General features: G+C 39.2%; 1 protein-coding gene across 1 annotated transcript in view; it reads right to left on the bottom strand.

The window, feature by feature from the left end:
• Positions 1-36: 36 nt before the first annotated feature.
• The window catches only part of REV3L (REV3 like, DNA directed polymerase zeta catalytic subunit), an 82,310-nt gene continuing 65,574 nt past the window's right edge, over positions 37-16,772 (bottom strand). The window contains exons 21-31 of the mRNA XM_019474616.1: positions 16,028-16,169; positions 12,808-13,052; positions 11,712-11,820; positions 10,607-10,813; positions 9,830-9,939; positions 8,665-8,779; positions 6,802-6,939; positions 5,719-5,909; positions 4,574-4,820; positions 2,918-3,127; positions 37-177 (exon numbers count right to left, since the gene is read on the bottom strand). Of these exons, the coding sequence (XP_019330161.1) occupies positions 37-177; positions 2,918-3,127; positions 4,574-4,820; positions 5,719-5,909; positions 6,802-6,939; positions 8,665-8,779; positions 9,830-9,939; positions 10,607-10,813; positions 11,712-11,820; positions 12,808-13,052; positions 16,028-16,169 (1,855 nt within the window). The remainder of the gene's footprint in view (positions 178-2,917; positions 3,128-4,573; positions 4,821-5,718; positions 5,910-6,801; positions 6,940-8,664; positions 8,780-9,829; positions 9,940-10,606; positions 10,814-11,711; positions 11,821-12,807; positions 13,053-16,027; positions 16,170-16,772) is intronic.

Below are 16,772 nucleotides of genomic sequence, written 5' to 3'. Positions count from 1 at the left end.
AAAAAATAGCACCTGGAATCCTGTAACACAGATCATTTAAAACTGGTCAAGTAGCTGGCGAAGGTACGGTGCCTTTGACAGTTCTCTGCTTACTCTGGACAGCTTGAAGAGTACTGGACAGTTGAGGGAGACACACTGGATCTGTCGATCAAAGCAGCCTGTACAGTTCTTGCATATCTAGATTACATGTAAAAAAGCAAAGCAGATTATTTTAAACTTAACACGAGCCAGGCATACATCAGTCGGGACTACTAAGTCCTCAACGTTCTATCGGCAGAACAGGCACAGCCCTACCAGCGCCAAGCTCTTCCCCACCGTAGAGGGGCCCAGAGCAGCTCCCTTCTCTGCTGCAGCCTCTCCTGCCGCTGCCAGACTGCGCATTCTGCTGCTGGTGCCTGGCCGGCAGGCATCACCCACCGTCAGCTGGGCAGAGATCAACTGCTTGACTGTACAGCCTGGCTTTCAATCCTGCTAATTGAGTTCTACTCGTACCTGGTGGCACTTGGAAAAGTAAGGTAAATAAGTTGAGTGGATTTAAGTGGGGCAGTGTGTTATATTCAGATAAACTTAGCCTGTGTAAAAGTTTCCTGGTGAAAAAAGACAAAACTGGTGTTCTGCAGTTACTCTCTACACAGGAAAGGGACTTCATAAACTACTCCTGTTTCAAGATAAGCTTCAATCAGAGTTAATCAATCCCAAGACAGAAATACACAGGGCACGCAGGTTCCACTGCTCTCCTTGTTCATGGAGCTACTTGTTAATGTAGTTAACACTGCTTGAAAGTACTTTTAACGTTCCACTGCTCTCCTTGTTCATGGAGCTGTTAATGTAGTTAACGCTGCTTGAAAGTGCTTTTAACATGAGATACCCGATGGAATAAAATAGCAGCAGGCACAGGTTTTCCAAAGTTTTTCCTTCAGAGAACGAAAGGCCCCTGCTCGGCTGTTTTATTTTTAATCCTTTCCAGTATCTGCCACCTCCAATGGTTTTTCCAAAAACTCAGAAATTGCTTCCAACCACACTTGTGCTTTGTAACATCAAACCGTTACACAACGTTACCCTACCGTTTGCATAGTTTGAACAACAAATCAAAATCGCATCCTTTGCTTTTTAAAATTAGTTCTTTTCCTTCTTTCCATGTTGAAATTATTTGGGCACCAGCGACCCTCTCAGCCAGACCTGTGTCAGCACTGAATCCCTGCAGACCAGAAACTCAAACTGACGACAGCTGGAGAGGAGCAGCCCCTCTCGGCCAAGTCCCACACGCGGCACCTCAGAGGATACCAGTCCTCTGACCTGCAACCGTGATCAAAAGGAACAGGGTTTAAACCGTTTGTTCCAGATTTGTAACCACAAGAAGAACCTCAGAAATAAGTCTACCCTAGTTCTTTTGAAAGAGGCTGTGGCTGGTTTGAACGCAAGGGACCAAACCAAACGGTACTCGAGACGCTTTCTAAGTTCAGTTTGTGTAGAGGGGAGAAGTCTATGGCCTTAATCTATGGCACGTAATTTTTAAGTGCGTTTTAAAATAACGTACGATTCAGCATTATCTCACTTTTCTGCTGGCTCCGGCATGTTTATAATCTAGGATGGCCAAGAATTTAAGCTGTGAAGGATATCTACATCTTCATGTTAAAATAAGACAGATGCTCTTAGAGAGAGGTTGAGTCATCAAACATTGACTAGAACGGGATCCCAGGCCTTGCCGACCTGTTGCATGTTGCAGGGACAAGAGAATGTTCTGATCAAACCCACTGATCCTTCTGTGGGGCTGGACCAATCTGCCAAGTCCTGATTTATTCCAGAACAAAAGCAATGTAAAAGGTTCAGAGCACCACCAGAAAACTGCAGAACATGCAGCACCTTCCTTTACCGCCATTTACAATGCAGATCAGAGCAAATATTACAAAACACAGCAAGAAACAGAAGTCCGCACCTTAGTAATGCAATATTTCTGAATAGTCAATTGTAATGGTTTTCTAGCAACAGAGCCCCACGGGAACCTATTCAATCAATGCCTAGACTACGGGAACATTTATATCCCTGCAATTCAGACAAGTCTTTAAAACGGTTCACGTGCTAGTGCTAAAAATAAATTTTAACAAAAATATTTATTAATTATAAAATACGGCGTACAAAAAAATGCAATATTTCTGAATAGTCAATTGTAATGGTTTTCTAGCAACAGAGCCCCACGGGAACCTATTCAATCAATGCCTAGACTACGGGAACATTTATATCCCCGCAATTCAGACAAGTCTTTAAAACGGTTCACGTGCTAGTGCTAAAAATAAATTTTAACAAAAATATTTATTAATTATAAAATATGGCAGTACAAAAATTGGGTGAGGATATGCGTATGTTTCTGCAAGGGGAGGCATTGTGCTTTGCTATAATATATTCGTGAGCACAGTCAGCTACCCTCTTAATTGACTTCTAGCTCAAGGGAAGAAAACAGCTTGGAAAATTCCTATCGAGAGAAACGGTAACAAGAAAACCCCCAAGCTAAAACACATCCATGTTATACATATAAATAAATAAATTTTCTGGGACAAACGTTTTTATTACTAGAACATCATCAGTTATTTTAATGCAAAAAAGGTGAATCTTTCATACTTTTTACAACTCTCCATCACTGTCATTATAAAAAGGCACCTACAAACCATGTAAGATACTCTTCAAAAAAGAAGGAAAGGAGAAAAGCATCTTCTGTTCTGGTCCCTGCCTTTGCCTTCAGTGAAGGAGAGTAACAGCTGCTATGCTGCCTTCAACAGCAATGGAACAGCAGACAAGCTAGGACACGTTTAACACCCGGACTGTACTTCCCATTTCTGTTGGGGGCATTCAGTAACACGCTGCTTTGAAATTTCAGCCCCTGTCTTTGGCTGACAGACATCTGACAAAGCTTTAATCATACCTTGACCAGCTGTTCTTGCTTACGCTCCAGCTCTCGGATTTCTTGGTTGAGAATCACTGCCACATGCTGTGGCTGGCTTCTGCATTTATTACAGATCCCATACTGGGTCAGTTCATCGCACACGGGACAGTGTAAGGTCGTGAAATACTGGGAGATTGTGCCTTTGCGTCCTTCTAGCTCACTGCAGGCAGTCGAGGCAGCTTTTTGAATCTGTTAAAAAAAATAATTAAGAGGTAATGAACTTTTCAGACAGCAGCTTGCCTTATGCCTAGACTACATAGCCTATTTTTTTAAAAGGAGTATGAAAGTGCGACACAGCCTGCAGGGCATGGGTTCATACACAAATTATTAACACGGATCGCATCACTCTGAAGAGCGTAGCACTTGCCCTGAAGCGATACACTGAACAGAGCCCACCCACACCTATTTCACAGGGAATCTCACCAGAAAAGACAAAGAGTAATCAAAGAAATCCTCAGTCACATGCTAAATTCCTGATCTCATCTCAGACTGCATCCTGCAGTTGTTCCTTTGTAGGTGCTGATCTACTTCACATCCAAACGTGCCCTGGCTGCAGCCCCAGTGGCTGTCTTCTGGATCCTGCCTCCCCTCGAGTTTCTGTGCCGGTGCAGCCCCGCTCACAGAGCTGCCACCGTCCTTTGGTCTGTGGCTCTAGCTCATGCTCTGATTTCCCTGGACAAAGCTCCACCACTGCCCCCCTCGCCCAGGGAAGTCTGTTCTCTGCACTTGCTCCTGGTGCTGCATGACTTAGGCTTTCTGCTATCCTTCACTCTCCTGCTTCAAACACCCAGCTGCTCCGCTCCCTATGACCTCCTCGGTGCTCCCTGGCCTTGCAGAAAGTCAGGGCTCTTTTGGCTTTTTAGAGCAGCTAGTTGGAGATACTTAAGGTGAGTGTCACAGTGCCATCGGAAAGGTAGAGAAAAGAAGCAGAATTGAGGTCAATCAAGGCTATATTAAAAGTCTGCAGTGGGAAAAATAACATACTACCATGCTGCTGAAGTCCACACTAAGCAGAGTAACCAAACTACACAGATAGCTGGATTTTAGTTTGTGATTCCCCTGACAAAAAGGGATGGTGAAGGACAGTCTATCTAACGCTTCTCTTCCTGCATCTCAATGATTTCTTTAACTTTTAGGAAAGTCAGTTTTGGATATAATTAGTTTAAAATTTCTGGTGATACAGATTTTTAAAAAAGTGTTCCTGCTGCTGGGGCATTACCACCTTTTCTATAAACAGGAAAGACCTTCAGAACATCTTGGAAAAACGGGAGTTCCAACATCTACTACAGAGAGATTTAAAAGGTGGTACAGCCAAGATAGATAGATAGAACCAGTACTGCTAAAAATATACAGTTACGGCAAAATATTCTTTTAAACTATGGAAGGGGTCAGAAAATAGAAGATGCAGTGTGATCAACCCTGCACAGAAGGGCTGGCCGAAAAAATTGGATTTGCTAAGCGGAAAAAAAACACACAGAAGATCTAAGAACCAGGTCTGCATGTTTGGGCATCAAACACTACCTTGTAAAATAACCTTTGCTGTTGCCTCATATAAACCCCATTCCATTAAAAGTCACGATAAAACCAAACACTGTATAGATGCACTGTGTTTGTAATCTGTTTTCAAACACTTACCCGTGGCAACTCGTGGTACCAGCTGAAGACGTCTATGCCAATAAGTGAGAACACCCTAGCCAGCGGTGGCAGAATTTGTTTGGTAATATAGTACGTAGCATTCAGCCTCAGGTTGGGATCCTGCAGGACTTCAATGGGCCGCCTCACCAGCTGTATCAGGGGCAGTCCGGGCATGCCGTACACAATGACGTAGGGCACTCGCTCCCCAACTCGTGGTTCAGAGCGACGGTCATAGGCAAGCATTCTCCTGTTTAAAAATAGCCTTTATAATGCATCCAGAGACAAATTCATAGTTATTTCATTTGCTTGCAAAGTTCCCCATCTGATTATATTAGTAGCTCTCCAGATGACTGAAGTTAGTGCCTATTATGAAGCACAGGACCCAGTTGTTTCATTTCTAATTCGTCTCATGATCAGACCCAAATTTTAGAACTTGGAACATGGGCCCTAAAGATGTCCTATTTCAGGTCACTTGGATTTGCATGCAGGTTGCTTTCTAGCTACCCCTTCCTTAAAGAAATATTTTAATAAAGAGCAGCCAGGGTACTAAAAAGAGCTCAAGTACCCAGAAAGCAAAGGACAATTCAATTTGAAGCAGATAGCAATCCAGGACTTGAATTTTATTTTATTTAAAAAGCATGGCTTAATTTGAAGACCTTTTCTATTAAGCAAGGTGGCAAAACGTGCCAGCTCACATTATCTATTACTGATAAACAATATCAACAGGATGAAACATCAACTTTAAGTAAGGTACTTTTAAAAAAATGAAGAATTATGCCTGGTAATGTATTTCACAGCACTGAGAGACTCACCGTTACAATTTTTAACATATCTAATATCTGCGAGCAATGGGCAATCTTGGAGAGTCAAGCCCTTGTGCAAAAACCAAAGCATAAGTAAGAGCAGTGAACACTCCGTTACAGCATCCTGACAAGAGACTTTACTCTGAAGCATGTGTGGCTCGTTCCAGGACTATGAAACGGCTTTCTAGGACTATCTGATGCCTGATCTGTCTTCACGCACAGAAGAAAGTCAGGGCCAACTGCTGCAACATCTGAAGGAGACATCTCGCTGCCACCCATAACTTGGCAGTACAAAGGTCAGGAGAAGAAATATCTAGGATTAGCACTCCTTCATCTCATTACCTGGTGATTTCCAGGGCTGGTACACAGGATCCCGGTCTGTAAGCTGAGCTCCCTCTGTACTCTTTTGCAAAGATGAAGTCTTGCATGCTGGCTTTTCCTTCCAGTAACTTCATGCATTGATTCTGAACGTACTGTTTGATCTGACTTATGTCCCGTGTTTCAAATAGCAGCTTGATAGAACACTCAAGTATCTTTACAACCAAAGGAGAAAGGTGAGGAAAACACGTATGTTTAACTAAAAAATAATTAATTCCAAATAATTCAGTAAATTATATGGAAATATTAATACACTGCTTAGAAAAAGTATCAGTTGTGAACTAGACTGTTAATATGACAAATGGTTGCATTCTCTTCCACTCAAAGACATTCATAAACACATTACTGGACAACTTTTTCCTCAGTTTGATGCATCTTTCATGACATTATCCATACTTTGGCACTAAGACTGTTTCAACAATTACAGAGGTTTTCCAGAGTATGAGAGAAGATGTTTTTTCCCCGTCATCTAAAATATTTTGCTATGACCTTCTGGCCACCTCAGCAAACAAAAGAATTGGGATTAAAAAGAAAAATTGAAGTAAATCGTCCTAAGTGGTTACCTTTCTTACTGGTGTAAATTTGTTTTGACTTGATTAAGAACAAGAGCCTTTTCTTTCTACCCCCCCCCCCAATACACAACATAAAATAAACAGGCAAGTTTATTTTAAATGAATCCTTAGCTAAACTAGATTTATGTAAGTGAGCTATTTAGCAGACACATCAGCGTGCCTCACTCATCTTGGAGCAATACTTACTTCCAGTTAAAGTGAACTAGATCAAGAATGGTCTTCTAGAGAACTTACACGGGGCTGAGGGCTTTTTATGGGTTTTTTAGGGGCTGAAAGATAGTAGTTAAGATGGAAAGTGCAAGTCCTTGTAATGCTGTGCAAGATCTTCAATTTATCTTTCAAATGGCTCATACCAGAAAACCAGACAAAGTCTCAGGCAACTCACAAGGACTAGAAACTCTGAGAAAGGACAAATATACAATGAAATAACAGAATACTCTAATTTCATTCAGGAAGAAATGCATGAGTATTTTACCTTGGAAACAGCAGGACAGGAGTCCCTTCGGACTGTCTCTATGCCTTTTGCGTCAAATACTGGGTCCTTCTGGTCCAGTGTTTCATACATGTAACCCACGTACCTCTTTTTAGTTTGCAGGACACATGGCAAGTAGACCTGGAATGTTTAGAAAGAAGATAGCCCCATCTGGCACGTGTTGGGAATATAAGGTGGCTCTGAACATAGAGGGTTTCCTAAGGAATACTTTGCTTTGTTGTTGTTTTTTGGTTTGTTTTTTTAAATCATTAAAACCAATCAACTAGCTCAAAGGACTGTTAAAGGATGGCTGAGGAAGTTGGGATTCAGTGGTATTCCATTCTTAAATCACTTCCTATTTCATCTAGCTGTAAAGGCTAAGCAACCTGAAGCTCAGATGAAAAGTGACACACAGTATAATTTGTTTCGAGTACCCTTTACTTTTCTGGATTGCATCTGTCAGCATTTTTAGTGTAACTGTATTATCTCTCTTTCTTAAAAAGACAACAACTTCATTGTAAACATCAGAGAAGAAAACTTTCCCGGCAAAAGTAGCGGCTTTGAAGTTTCTATTTTCAAACATCACCTAATTATGAGGAGCCCAAAATCAGTTAGTATCTTGATTTGGGGAAAGCATGCTTTTTAAATGCCTATGCTCGGAGAATGGTTTCCTCATGAATGGATTTTTAGGGTCATGGTCTCTTTTGCTTGTTTTCTCCAACCTCTGATTTCATTCTTGATTGTGTCAGTATTCCTTGATCAGTTTTAAAAGAAAGAATGGGGAACAGTTTCTTCCCAGTATTACTAGGATAACGGCACATCTTCCTGGCTCTCACAGAAGAGGGAGCAGCGAGTTTAGATTGCCTCAGGCTGAAGAAGGTCCTGCACAAAGAGGTGTCCCACTTCTTGAACAGACGCTCCAGCTTTGAGGCATTTTCCTCGTCCTGTGCTAAGAAGCTATCCTAGGAGAGTACCCAATATTTTGACCCACAGGTGAATAAGGGCACTTGAAGTGAAGCACTCGGACATCTTCTCAAGTATATCCTTGCACCTAGCATTTTTTTCTGGCTAATTACTCCTTCAGCTTAATGACACAGAATTGCCTCAAAGTGGGAAGGGTCGCTATACATTAGTCAGTGAGGAAAAGTTGCCGTGCCTTCCGCAGGTATTCTGACTTTTCTCGCTAATATTTTTCTACTGTATTTTCCGTGAAAAATGGCTATTTGCTTACAAATTCTGATTGAACTTGTTGAGTCAGGTATGTACTTTGAAAATATCTAGAGCACCTGAACTGATTGCTAATGACTTTCCAATTATAGACTTCCACCAAAATTAGTATCACATTGCCTCGCTATTCTAGAAAAGGCTTATTGTCATTAATACTTCTTCCAAAAACCTACTGAATGGATTTTTATAATTTTTCATTTTATATGTGAATGAAATGTATCACATGGACATATCCTGAAGTGTCCTAAGGCTGGCTGAAGAATAAATATCAGGCTTGCAATTAATGCACTGGAATCACTTCAAGGGATGGTGTGCATTTTCTCTACCAAGTTGCACGCATTGGTTTGATTGTATGTATATAATACAAAACTGAGGGAGACATTTCAAAAAATTGATGAGACAGGCATTTCAAATTGCCTGCTGCTGCCAGTGCAACAGGCCACCAGGCATCCTGATGTGAAAGTAGGAATATTTCTTTTTGTTGCTCATGCTGCAGCACGCCTCTGACAAGGTCCCTGAGGCATTAAGGAGCTCGCAATATACCCGCAGAAACAGTACGGCACATGACTGTTGTATATCCTTATGCTACATTAGTGTCCAGAAAAATCTTTTATCTTCACTTTTTTTTTTTCCTTTTACCTTTTCAAACTTCAGTTTAACAGGTTTGGGGTTTGTTGCTGTTACAGCTTCAGCAATTTCTTGACCAATCTTAAAAGACTGCTCCTTCGTGGCTCCTTTCAAGAGCACAAACATGCTACGAGAAATCAGACATAGGAAATAAGCACAAATCTGTTCAACACAGTTCCTGAAACTTACAAGCTGTGGTTTCCTGGCGGCAAGGCAGGGATGTTGTTATCAATTCTGTTCCTTCAGCTAGAAATGCCAAAAACCTGATAAACTTCAGTGTTCAGTACGAGATCAGGAGTGCCAAAGGCACGACGAACACTGTGACTCTGGTGAGGCAGGGAATGTGACTGCTCCCAGGCACTGCAAAACTTGAGTTCCCAGGAGAGAACTGTAAAGAGCTCTGGGTAGGCCCTTTTTTTCCACTACGGGCAGCAATAGGATTTTACTTGCTTTCCCCAACAATTTTTTTTTTTGGTGAAGCTACTATGAATCTAGTATCTTTGAAACTTCAAGTCTTTCATCAAATCTGGCCAAGATCAGTCATTGGATTCACAAATTATTAAGGAAGAACAGCCAGACAAGCTTTGTTTCCCATGGCTGAAGAATTACCCAAGTCTAGCACCAGAGGTGGATACGCCTAGAGCATGGCTATTATTTAGATGAAAGATTGACTGAGAAAGGGGAGATATTTATATGATGTATTTCAGGCAGCCTAATCATATCTTTGTATGCTCTAGTGGCTGCTTCTGAATTGTATCCACTTTTGAAGCTTAAAATAGTGTTGCCTTCTAAGTACCAACGTGCAATGCCTACTATATTATACATACTCTACTTTCCAAAATAAGAAGGCATAAGAAACAGGCACAAAAATACTCATTTGATAAATAAGACATATTAATTCACACCTGAAAAAATATGATTTCCCCCCCCTTTCTGTTCCACATAATTTTCAAAAGAAAGGAAACCCTCAAAGTGCTTTCTAAGAGTCCTAAAAGAAACTCCAAGAAAATAAATATTATTCACTTTGCATATTCTGCAAGACAGTAAGCAACATCCCAAAGAGGGTCCACATACTCCTTTCAGTATCATAAATTCCCCTTGTTGAGACAAAAGAAAAATAGATCTAGGAAGAACTACTATGATTTTAAAACACTGTAAGAAGCAGACCATTAATTACCTGTCAGTATCACCATACACGACATGAGCACCCCATTTTTTTGTATCGTTCACCAGTTTTATAGCACGCTCCAATGTTTCTCTGGCTTTGTGGACAATGCTATCCCCAACCTGCAAAGTTAAAGGTAAATTGAAAATCTTTATTCTACTGCTAAACCCAATACTAGCTCTTGGTAAACAGAGTCTAACCTTGCTTGATCTGCTTATGAAAATTACTATATATTGGACAATATATTTTATTTCACTGTTTAAATGCATATAATAAATAAAACGGTTGCGTACATTACCCCAAAATAGCAAGAATTAAAGGAAGAACGATCAAAAATTATCAAGAATTAAAATAAAGGAAAATTTGGTTTAAAATTCTTTAGGTGTATTAAAAGTGCAAGGAGCAAGACAAGATCGCTTAGGATAATCTTCTCTAGTTTTTTGGATTTTGCTGATTCCTCCTTTTATGAAAACTATGAAACAGCTACAATGTTTTATTTTATTTCCACTAGTAGAACTGTAATCCAATCTACCTTTGGAGAGAGTTCTACAGAAATGCCAAGTCCAAATGTTCTTTTATGGGAAGAAGAAAAATAAGACTTTTTTTTTTTTTAAAAAGGATCACAAATAAATCCCAAGTTGCTAATTTTCAGTACTACAAATAAAACCAGCTTTTATGAAGGTATTTAGATTAACTATGTTTCAAATAATAATACTGTGTTATCTGACTATATTTTATTACTAGTGTCTTTTCCACATTTTTTTCTGCATTTTTATCTGCAACCCTTACCTCAGTGCATGGCATTCTTCCCGAAAAATTAGCAGCAGTATAACCAAATGTAAAATTAGCTATAAATTTAAGACCCAACTGACGAGCTTCAAGCATTCGCGTTATAGCCTTGTCATGCTTATAAGCCTTCATTGACTGTTTCACCATTATCCTAGTCTTCAAGATTTCTTCTAGCATTCTTGGCAGCACACCCTTTCTTACTGAAGGCTGCCATAAAGGGAACAAAGAAAAAAATTATGTTAAAAAGCCCAACCTAAACAGTTAGGAGTAAAAGCAAAACCCAGAACTGTTAGATAATCACTGTTAAGAAGGCAAATTAATTAGCAAGATGCCCTAGGCACCAATGGTTTGGCTCTTCCCACAAATATTACAAGCAACCTAGAATACAGGCAAAGCTCTTAAGGGCAGGGTAAATAGCTTTTTGTTCTTTGTTTTCATCAGCCCTGCTAATTCGATGTTTAGATAACCTTATTAACTAAAATGGGACTTGAATATTTAACTGTTAATTCTCAAAATGTTAAATGCTAATGGAATATTATCTTTTAAAAATTCCGCAAATGTTCTTTACTTAAAGTTTTTGTTTTACATTCAATATATGTATGCTGGTGATTGGCTAATTATTTGTAAGAGCTCCAGGCCATATTTATTAATTCATTACCCATATTTATTAATTCATTACAAATCAGCCAGCAGTACACGTAACATAAAATGAGAACAACAGAAAGCAAGTCAGGGAGTTTCATCTCCCAAACCATGACTCTTTTCTAGGAAAGCATTCTGCTATACAGGCAGGAGAAGAATGAAGTGTTACACACAGATAATTACTGTTTGATCCCCAAACTGCACAAGTAAAATACAGTTTAATTATAGATGAAATAAGCCTTCAGTATAAATGAAAGCATAAAGATAACATTTTATTTCCTGAACTGCCAGAAGTCCCGCACTCTGACAAATATCAAAAAGACATTGGGAAATGAGAGACTGAACCTCCCCCCTTCTGTCTGCTCTTAATGCAGCAAAATATAAACTACAATATCAATTTGATCTTAAGCTAGTCAGCCAACAGGAAGTGAAAATGCCTGTCACAGAGCACTAATATCATTACCTTGACAAAAGCTACTCCACTGGGTGACACTGTGATATCATGCCTAATCTGGTAAAGTAAGTCAGGAGGTACTCTGAGAGATGTACAGCCAAATTTGAATGCATCATATCTAATAAAGAGAAAAATTAAATATGAAGACAATTCATTCATTTACAGCCCGATCAAGCAAAAGCATCAACTCACATTTAAATGCCAGCAAGGATAGAATCGCAATTATAATCTCAGGTATAAACAAACATACTATCATTTAAAATTTCTTAGCTATGTGCAAAAGGCTCTAGGAATAAAGTAGTAATAAATGGCTAAATTCCAACACATGCATAATTTATCAATTCTGTTCTGCATTACTGCATTACTTCCAAATGCTGAGTTAGTGGAGGCACGTAGTCATACCGTAATCCCCTGTGGAAACCATGCATGTTTACCAAGTAACACATTGCATATATTTTCTTCCTACAAATTCAGAATTTCAAATCAGAAAGTTGAAAACCTGATGGTGACACCTAGCAATCATTGCATGCATCTTCCCATTCCTCCAAATATTGTTTTATAGAGGTAATTATAATAAGCAATGAGATTTTTTTTTCCAATTTACAGAATTACTGTTAAGCTCAGTAAGAGATGCTACATGGAATAACTCATTATATCTTTTCATTTTGAATAGTGAACTACAACTGTTAAAAGAGAACAACAACAACTTATTAACATACAGCAGAATAATACTAGTCCAGTTTTGAAAATAGGTAGTAGATTTATATAACATTTTAACTTATTCTGAGGCAGTATTAAAAACTAGCATCACCACAATAACGGAACAGGTCTACACACATGCACATACAGAGTTTGTTTTTTTTAAGAGAGTCTAATTCTGTATTTAATTAAAAATACACATTGATGTGTATTATGTATATGTGTGTGTATACACACACACACCCCCCCACATGGTAGATCTTTATCATCTCTATTGTGTAACAGAAAATGGTGCTATTCATACATGCCCATTGTTTCCAACGATAACCAAAGGTTCTCAGTACCTTAGAAAAGATGCTGAAGTCGCTATGGAATCAAAGTTTGTGAGAAAAGAAGAACAACTTACTTTCCTAAATTTTCAACATGTCCCAGGCAGGTTGAAAAACAGTAGTTGTATGCTATCACAATGGAAGGATATAATGACTGAAAATCTAATACAAGAACAGCATTGCTGTAGAAGCGGGATTCTGGCTCCATTATTAAGGGAACACATTGCAGGGCTTTCATTTGAGCTCGCTGCTGGATACTGGGTGTCACAGGAATATAATTCATTGGCTTTGCAACACGCAGCATCATAGACTCCACACGATACTGCAAAACAGTTTGGATATATTAATTATAATTTCAAAAATGCAGAATAAACATGGGTGTATTAAAACTGTATAAATATGCACTTACATTTCCTGAATTTAAAGTACGGACAACTAGTTTTCCAAAATAAACAGCTATACTCTTACTTTTAATATATATTTTCTATCGCATATAGTGAAACTTTTCCATGTGTTCCCTCATCATTTAGCCCTAATCGTTGAAAAATCAAGTACCTCTAATTTTGATCTATGGAAAAAATAAACAACCAATTCAGGTTAAAAAAATAAACATCCAACAGGCTGCAACAATATATATGGATGGCCTGCTACAGTCAGTGAAAGAGCATTTGCTAAACTGTATTTTTGTTAGATGTGCAGAACATTGGAGAAAACAAAGCATAATATGCAGTTGATGACCATTTTCCATAGGAATCTGCACAGCAATTTTATTTCAACATTTGGGAAAACAGAGAAATGACATGCAAGTTGTATAAGTTGATAATTGTGCCTCCAAGCTTTTGGCCGTGAGAAGTAACTAGAATGTACTTGGCAGCAAGAGAACCAAGGGAAGAATCTAAGGTAGCCCATTTCAAAAGTCTGCTGCTTTGCACTGGGTATCATGCTTTCTCCCTGATGATGCCGCAAGTAGCACAGGAAGCATAAAATAACGAAAAATTTAAGAACTTTCACCTTGTTCAAGACATCGCAAAATGTCATATGTGGAGGTAGCAACATGACAAAAACCAGCCCTATTTATTTATGTCTTATTCAATGCTTTAGTAAGGCTTTAAAAGCACTAATAGCCAGGTGTTCACTATGTCCATTCATAATAAAAAACAAAATAGCTGAAAATTACACACCTGGGTGGCAAAGGACTGAAAATCCCAAAATATCAAAGAACAATCCTATATAATCCTAAGATCCTGTGCTCTGTAAGCAACTAAATCGCTATTCAAAAGCCCTCTGCCTGATGCACTACATATTAAATCATTGTGCTGAATGGGTTAGGTATAATTTCTTTAACTTTGATGTTATAAATGAACGTACAGAACTAACAACTTTAACAAGACCCTGCCACCTTACAAACAGCTTGGGGTTTGAAAGCGTAGTTTTGCAGCAGCATAAGCTGCTGCTGCCTTGCACTAATTGCGCGCTAATTTGTGTCCAGTGATGAGCTCAGATGTATGATGAGGTGGTCAGGGACTGGCTCTGGCAAGAGCTAGGTTTGGGTTTTTTTTTCCCTAGTTTTCAGCAAGTTCTTCAATCATCTGACTAATAATCCATACACCTATGACCATCACCTGTTAGATTTGTCTAGTCTGCTATGGAATATTCAAGATAGCTTAATAAAATAAAAGAAAAAATCACCTTTAAAAAAGGTCTTGTAAAACTTAGTAAGATATACAAAAATATGGAAAAAATAACTTAAAATATCTGAAATCTGTTCTTAGTACTATTCCGTTTTAAATCTTTTTCAGCTAAGGAGAAAAGGATTATCTTCATAAAAGATAGTGATGATTCTTCTGAATGAAAAAAAAATTATTTGCGGTGACTAGAAATTGTTGCAACTGCCATTTTTGTGATCTAGAAAGTTTCAAAGGAAACAAAACATAGGTGCACAGAAGGAAAGAGAAAAGAACAGTCAGGATAGAAAATGCAGCATGTTTCTGTTGCTCACTCCCACTCACAGCCATTTGAGAAAATGACAGGCAGAACAGTCTTAGCGGGCTGCAATCATGACAGTTTAAGCGTATCTACGTTGGCAGTATGCCAGTCCCATCCTCCCTGTCCCTAACTGTGCATTTCTCTTCCCTTGCTCCAACAGCGGTACTTTTCTGATAACATGGTAAACCAGATCAGGGAGCTAAACTGGCAAATACCTATTGAACGCCACCATGGTTCTGCCAACGGTGCCGCCCCGCCCAAAACCAGAGGGCCAGTACCAGCAAGACCGACAAGAACCTGCACTGGGTCAAGAGATGACACAGGCAACTGCAGTCAAAGGAAAAAAGGTGGCAACATTTTTAAATTGGGTTGAATTGTTAGGAAACTGCAGCTTTCAGAGACTCCCTTTTCTGGCTGGCTTAAGACAATGCTGGTCTGCTTAGGACATTAGTTTTTAAGTTGTCTTTTTGTCCACAAAAGTTAGCAAAATAGTCAATCCTGGTCAGCTCAGCTACACGTCTATTAAAACAGAAAGCACAAAGATAGTAGGAAAGAATTATGGTAGCAAAGAAGATGACAACAGAAGAGCAGACACGTGTGAATGAGAGTAGTTGTCTCTCGTTTCAGGTGCTGTTCAGGGCTCATGTAAAGCCATGAAAACAGTTTAGTTAGTCTAGTCACTCAGAACCTGGGCAAGGAAAGCCTTTGGTATTACTGGAGACTGCTGGGGTCTGAAAGAGAGAGTTGTGTGTATCTCGCTCTGTCCTGCTCCCTTTCCCTCTGATGCCAGTATCAAAATAACAAAATGACACACATCTTGCATGACACGTACTGAATAAAGCCAGAGCTCAAATCTCACCCAGAGGTCTGCTTCATAGGAAATGTCACTTAGAACATATTCGATACAGATTTGTCTGCCCTGGAAGAAAATCATCTCATCTTTCTAAAACATGCTCAATTATATTTCTTAATGTTTTAAAAAGCATTCATTTTCAGACTCATCTAAGTGTGAAAAATATCAATTCAAAGAGAAAACGTAGTGCTCCCAAAGTCAGTAGAAGAGACACACTGGCGCGATTACATTTGGGGCACTCTATTTTTAACAGCTATTTTTAATCTCCGAGACTAACCATTCAATCCGTTATTACCGCTTCTGAATTGCCTTTCTTTACGTTTCAATTTCATGTTATGCAAAACAGTCTTCTGTGACCTTCTGAAAATACATACACTGACTGAAAAGATAGTGAAGAACTAAAACATTTTGTAAAGACTATTTTGCTTTTGTGAGGTGTAAGGAAAACTAAATCTTACCTGGGAGCCTCTTGTTAACACATGTAAGAACTGAATGCCAAAAAGTCTCGCCATTTCACTTGTTCTGTCAATCAAATCCAGTTTGTCTAACAACTGGAGATTCCCACGGACCCGGCTAACATAATGATCAACCATTTTCCATCTGTGAAAGTGAACGTCTCGTTATAAACAATCAGGAGAGTGCTGCTCTTTCTACTAAGAAAAATGTGGTTTTATGATAGCTTGTTACAAACCAGCAAATAAAACTTCCCCTAGGACATTTTCATACGGCTCGTTCAAAAACGTGGCACACAAACATACACTTTAATACTCTAAAGATATATGCAGAATGTGTTACAGCAAACTACTGTTACGGTATATCTCAATGACATGCTATATCCTGTTTTCCTTACTGCCCTAAAGGATTACTGAAACAGAAACTTGAGTTTCTCTTGATCTGTTTACATGTTTTTTTTAACCAAGGGGACTTTTGTGGAAACATCCTTCTGTATTAAGAATACCTATCTGTCCTGGTTTCAGCAGGGATAGAGTTAATTTCCTTCCTAGTAGCTGGTACAGTGCTGTGTTTTGGATTTAGGATGAGAACAAAGTTAACAACCAACCGATGTTTTAGTTGTTGCTAGGTAATGCTTACACTAGCCAAGGACTTTTCAGTTTCCCATGCTCTACCGACTGAGAAGGCTGGAGGTGCACAAGAAGCTGGGAGGGGGCACAGCCAAACTGGCCAAAGAAACATTCCATACCA

This window comes from Aptenodytes forsteri, unplaced genomic scaffold (genome assembly GCF_000699145.1).
Source record: "Aptenodytes forsteri isolate BGI_AS27 unplaced genomic scaffold, ASM69914v1 Scaffold217, whole genome shotgun sequence".
Classification (NCBI taxonomy): domain Eukaryota; kingdom Metazoa; phylum Chordata; class Aves; order Sphenisciformes; family Spheniscidae; genus Aptenodytes; species Aptenodytes forsteri.
This window is presented reverse-complemented; position numbering and strand designations above follow the sequence as displayed.